Genomic DNA, 5,807 nt, shown 5'->3' with positions numbered 1-5,807 from the left:
CCCCCCCCCCCAAAGAAAAATACAGACAACTGTCACGTCTGTCACCGCGGGTCAGAGACTCACATCTTTAAACCGCACCGGTGGTTCGGAGAGTTCGGTTCGATTGCCGAAGCTCTTCCACTTGGGGAACGGAAACTGCCACTGGGGAAATAGTAGCATCCACTGAGGGAACGGGAATGTGCGGTGGCAACCTCACTCTTTGGTGTGAACTCGGTGTTACCGTCACGGCACCCTGAGATTCAAAAAGACCGGTTGGACTATCTAGGCACGCTTTGTCTTCATCCTCATCTTGTCCCTGTGGAGGTTGTTACGTTTCTCCGGGAGAATCGACGAATCCGGAGACCGACGTTTATTTGGCAGCGTTTATTGTTCGGCAGCCGGAACCAAAAGAGCACAAAGCTTGCCGGCGATGCCGCTTATATCGGCAGCAAGCACCAGAGGTACGCCCCCCTGACTCAGCAGTTCTGCTGCGGCCGCGACAGCGATAAGCGATAACATCGCATCGTAACAACTCCTCCCCCTTTTAGGGCGAAACCGCATAAAACAATTTTCCCGCCACTCTCCAGGTTTCAAGCACGTCCTTGGGAATGTTCGACAGACAAACGAACGGCGTAATCCTAGTGCTGCTTGCGCAGAACTTCACAGTCGTTGCTCGAAGAAACCTTCACAGCGTATACAGGTTCAGCTTGCGCTGATCCGAAGGGCGGGAAGTCCTGGAGACGCAGGGCCCAACACCGTCTGCGAAACTGGCCGGAAGCGTCGACGCGCGGCCCAACACCGTCACTGCAGTTTTCAGTGTCCTTGACTGGTCGGAAGCGTCGACTGTGCGGTCCGAGAGGAGCAGGAAGGAGCGGTGATGGCGATCCTTGCGACCATGAGCCAAAGTCGCCAGCGGCCCAGGAGTAGCAGCGGCTGTCACGTGCCGTCGGTGCCAGGACGTCGGGATGACAACAGAGGTCCGTCGTGCTTCTGAGGGGAATGAGAAGGGCCAACAACAACCAAGCACCACAGAAACTGCGGAGGCACCCGAAACGCCCTTTCCACTCACCGAGAGCACGAATTATTCAAAAGAAATAGGTTACAAAATATGCCCCAAACGCAGCCAGAATTTTTTGAAAATATCGTTCCCGATCTTTCGGGAATAGACAGCTAATGAATGAAATTGAATGGAACTATTTACAAATGTGCAGATGAGACAAAAGAAACAGAAAATCGCACTGTGCGCCGGTTAGAGCGCTCGGCTCAGACAATCTGCGTTCGCATGAAGCTTTCCTTTTTTATGTCGAACCAAGAAAGAATATTCCTGGAGGGTCAAGCTCCAGCGTAACAAGCGACCGTTTTTGGGGGACAGCTGCTGAAGCCATGTGAGCGGTCTATGATCTGTAATTAAAATAAACTCCGAACCATAGAGATAGCAGCGAAGCTTTTCTACAGCCCATACGAGACAAGCGCATTCTTTTTCGATGGTACTGTAGGCTTGCTCCCTTGAAGTTAGCTTCCTGCTGGCAAACAAAACGGGGTGCTCTTCCCCTTCATTTTCTTGGCTTAGAACGACGCCGAGTCCTTTTTCGCTGGCGTCGCACTGCACTAAGAAGGGTCTTGTGTAGTCAGGGCTGACTAATACGGGCTGAGTCGCCAAGGCTAACTTAAGAGCCTCAAACGCCTCTATCTTGCGATCGTCCCATTTGATCTTAGTGGGCTCAGTTTTCTTGAGCGCATCCGTCAGGGGACTCGCCTTTTCAGAGAACTGGGGAATGTACTGGTGGTAGTAATTCACCAGTCCGATAAAGGACATCAAATCTTTTTTTGTTTGTGGCAAGGGAAACTCTTTAATGGCCTGAACCTTGAGTTCTTGTGGACGTCTCATTCCTTGACCGACTACGTGTCCGAGATACGATACTTCGCCTCGGCCAAACTTACACTTTTTCGCCTTGACTGTAAGTCCTGCGTCTTGCAGGCGCGAGAACACCTGTTCTAGGTGCTGAACGTGCTCTCTCCACGTGTCCGAAAATATAGCGACGTCGTCTAGGTACGGTAACGCAAAAGACTCGGTTCCGACCAGTACCAGATTCATCAGTCTCGAAAACGCATAGGGTGCGTTTTTCAGTCCAAAGCTCAGGACAAGCGGCTTAAAAACACCAAACGGGGTCATGAAGGCGGCAAGGTTACTGGCGTTCGCGGTAAGTGGCACTTGCCAGTAACCTCTAACGAGGTCGATGGTTGAGATGAACTTGGCTTTGCTTACTTTCTCAAGGCAAGTTTCGATATTAGGGATTGGGTAGACTTTTGTTACCGTTACCGCGTTTAACTTTCGGTAGTCCACACAGGGACGAGGTTCTTTTCCTGGAGTCTCTACCAGAATCATAGGAGACACGAAGTCGCTCTCGCACCGCTCAATCAACCCTAGCTCTAGCATTTGATCTACGGACTCCTTTAATAGCTTTTCTTGGCGGGGGGAAAAGCGATAGGCCTTACACTGAATATTTGACCGAGTCCTCACTTCGATGTCATGTTCGACTAGACTCGTTCTTCCGGGAATAGTTGAAAACAATTTTTGGTATTTGCCAATTAATGCCGTAAGATCCGAAAACTGGTTTTGGGTGAGCGTCTTATCGACTGCGGCCTCTACGACTTCGGCGATTGTCAGGATCCCGTCGGTTTTTCCCAGCTCAGGAATTCGTGTAGGAACTTCCTCTGGTTGGTTTAGTGCAATGCTGACTACTTGCACCCTTTCCACGTACGGCTTCATAAGGTTGCAATGGTATATGCGGACCTCTTTTCTGCGACCTGGCAGTTTTACCACGTAATTTGTCTCTGATAGCCTCTGCTGGACCGTTGCTGGTCCTTCCCATTGCAATTCCAACTTATGAGCCTTAGAAGACCTCAAAAGTAGGACTTTGTCACCCACCTTAAACGTTCGGAGGCGGCTGTTTTTGTCATAGTAGGTTTTACCTCGCGACTGCGCTTTTCCCAGGTTAGCCTCAACTAGCTCACGCGTTTTGTGGAGACGGTTTAGTAAGGAAAGCACATACTCCACCACTGTTGGGTTCTCGGCTTCACCCTCCCAGCCCTCGCGCAGCAACCGCAAAGGTGAACGCAAATTGCGTCCATAGACCAGTTCCGCTGGCGTGAAACCAGTTGACTCGTGAGCAACGGTTCGCAACGCGAAAAGCATAGCGGGCAATGCCAAGTCCCACTCTTTTTTCTGTTCGTGACAAAGGGCCCTGAGAATGCGCTTCATTACCGAGTGCGCTCTCTCTACGCTGTTACTTTGCGGGTGGCTTACAGAACTGTGAACAATCTTAATGCCACACCTCTCGAAAAAGCTGGTTGTTAGAGCACTGGTAAAAACACTACCCAGATCACATTGAATTTCACTAGGAAACCCGATCCGAGAAAAGACCGAGAGCAAGTTATCTACTACTTCGACCGATGTCTGCTCTTTCATTGGAACGGCTTCTGGGAACTTGCTGGCTGGGCATAATATCGTTAGAAGGTACCTAAAACCCGTCTTAGTTGTAGGTAGGGGTCCTACGACGTCTATCACTAGCCTTTTGAAAGGTTCCGTGATTATGGGCACTAGTGTGAGAGGCGCCTTTCGGCGCTCGTTTGGTCGTCCTGTTCTTTGGCAGGTGTCGCAAGAACGGACGAATTGCTCAGCCTCCTTAAAGCAGCCCGGCCAATAATATTCTGCCAAAAGCCTGCACTTGGTCTTTGTGATTCCTAGGTGTCCCGACCACCCTTCTCCGTGAGCAAGCTCGAGTAATGCAATTCTATACTTGGATGGAACGACAATCTGATCTACCTCGTTCCCCGATTTGTCCTTGAAACTACGGTAAAGAATGCCGTTGCTCATAAAGAAGGAGATGTTCGGCTTGATATCTTTTCCCACGCTATCACGACACTTTGAAAGACTCGGGTCGGATGACTGTTCGGCGATAAGCGTAAGCTTATCTACACCGGCTAGCGCACGAAAATTGCTGCTCTCCGGCGAAACCAGCGTGGTCATGTCAGCTCCTTCGTTCGGCTCTTTATCGGGCCCGCTGCTGGTTTTACCAGTCGACGCGCGCGCTTCCGTCTGAAGTGTTTCCGGCACTGCACTAGTTGTCATTGAGCGCGTGACGACTAGAACAGGATTCATGTCAAGCGGTATACCCGACTCGCTCAATTGCCTTGCAGTTCTGTTTGACAGTATGTACGGACAGTTTGGAAGCACTCCGTCAGAAACAGCTGCTTCCGTTTCCACTACTCCGAAAGGTCCGTTTAGTTTTACCTTAGCGACGGGCAGACTAACTGCCCGATTTTCCAAGGCCTGACGGATCCACACACAGTCGCCTGTAAAATGTTCTTGCTCCACTAGCGAAGAGTGTACCAGATCATACGTGGCGCCGGTATCTCGTAAACCTTTGCAGAATTTACCATTTACTTTCATGTCGTACAGATACGGCCTGAGTAAGTCCTCCGCTTCTCCCAGACACAAGTTAACGGGAGCAACTTTAGGGACGCGGCAACCAGAAGCGACATGACCAGGCTGTTTACACCTGTAGCACACTATTGGTTTACGCTCCTCGAACGACTTCATTTTACGTTTCTTTTCGTCTAAATCAGACACTCCCTTTGTCGGTACTTCACTCTCTTTGCCCTTTTCGGCGCCTTTCTTCACGAACGTGCGAGGTCCGCATCGTTCGTAGAAACGGTTTGAGCTACGGTTTTCTTCAACAACTTTCTTCCCGTGCCTAGAGCAGTACTCATCCGCGTAATCTGCAGCTTTTTGCACCGTTTCTACTTCCGGTCTATCCTGAATCCACTCCTTTAGACCTATCGGAATACAGGAGAGAAACTGCTCTAGTGCTATCTGCTCCAGCACCTTTTCACGATCCTCGTAAGAGTTGACACCACGGAGCCAACTTTCCAGAAAGCCTTTAAGCTTATAAGCGAACTCCGCGTAACTTTCGTCCGGTCCTTTCCTTGTCTCTCGAAATTTCTGTCGAAAAGCTTCAGGCGACAACCTGAACTTCCTAAGCAGGCATGACTTTACGGACGCGTAGTCATCGGCTGCTGTAGGATCTAGTCGGGCCAAAACGTCGGCCACCTCCGCTGGCAGTAAACTCAAGAGCCTTTGAGGCCAGCTCGACTCTACAAGACCCATCTTAACGCAAACCCGTTCGAAATTTACTAAATAGAGACCCATGTCTCCGCCGACGCGGAAAGGTTGCAAAAGGGCTCGCATGTCAAACTTTTTCGAGCTGTTATCCACCACAATGGCCTCACCAGCGTCAAAGTTACGTTGAAGCATTTCTAGCTCAAGTTTTTCTCGAGCAACGCGAAGCCCTTCTTGAGCCGCGTGAAGTTCCGCTTCCCTTTGTCTCTTCTGCACCTCGCTCCAACACTCGGAAATTTCGTCGGCGCCCGCGCCACAATCTTCAATGGCCTTGATAATCTCGGGCTTTCTCATGGCCTTGACCACTTTAACACCCAGCTCTTCCGCTAAGAGCATTAAATCGGGCTTCACAATCGCCGCGAGATTTATCGGATCCATGTTCAGAAATTTCCAAAAAAGTTTGGCTACTTTTGCCCAGCGCCCGTATCAACCGTTTGGCGACACCACAGAACTAACTGCCTTAAACACTTAAGCTGCTCGGTGAACGGAAAGGAAGCCTCAGGCACTCACCGACAGCACCCATGGAACCCGGCGTCGTCGATCCATCCCACCGCTGCCACCAGCTGTTACGTTTCTCCGGGAGAATCGACGAATCCGGAGACCGACGTTTATTTGGCAGCGTTTATTGTTCGGCAGCCGGAACCAA

At 50.5% G+C, this 5,807-nt stretch overlaps 1 protein-coding gene across 1 annotated transcript; it reads right to left on the bottom strand.

Annotated features, from left to right (window-relative positions):
- Window positions 1–256: 256 nt before the first annotated feature.
- On the bottom strand, window positions 257–5,807 carry LOC120839682. Its single transcript, XM_040210005.2, has one exon. It carries the CDS (start codon window positions 5,537–5,539, stop codon window positions 1,229–1,231), a length of 4,311 nt encoding a protein of 1,436 aa, XP_040065939.1. The 5' UTR covers window positions 5,540–5,807; the 3' UTR covers window positions 257–1,228.

Source organism: Ixodes scapularis, unplaced genomic scaffold, assembly GCF_016920785.2.
Source record: "Ixodes scapularis isolate PalLabHiFi unplaced genomic scaffold, ASM1692078v2 PGA_scaffold8__174_contigs__length_109621045, whole genome shotgun sequence".
Classification (NCBI taxonomy): Eukaryota; Metazoa; Arthropoda; class Arachnida; order Ixodida; family Ixodidae; genus Ixodes; species Ixodes scapularis.
The sequence above is the reverse complement of the archived record's forward strand: the minus strand, read 5'-3'. Positions and strand labels throughout refer to the sequence as shown.

What these genes read in the sequence shown, in the direction of transcription:
- LOC120839682 (XM_040210005.2), bottom strand. Translation starts at nt 5,539, where the DNA reads ATGGATCCGATAAATCTCGCGGCGATTGTGAAGCCCGATTTAATGCTC.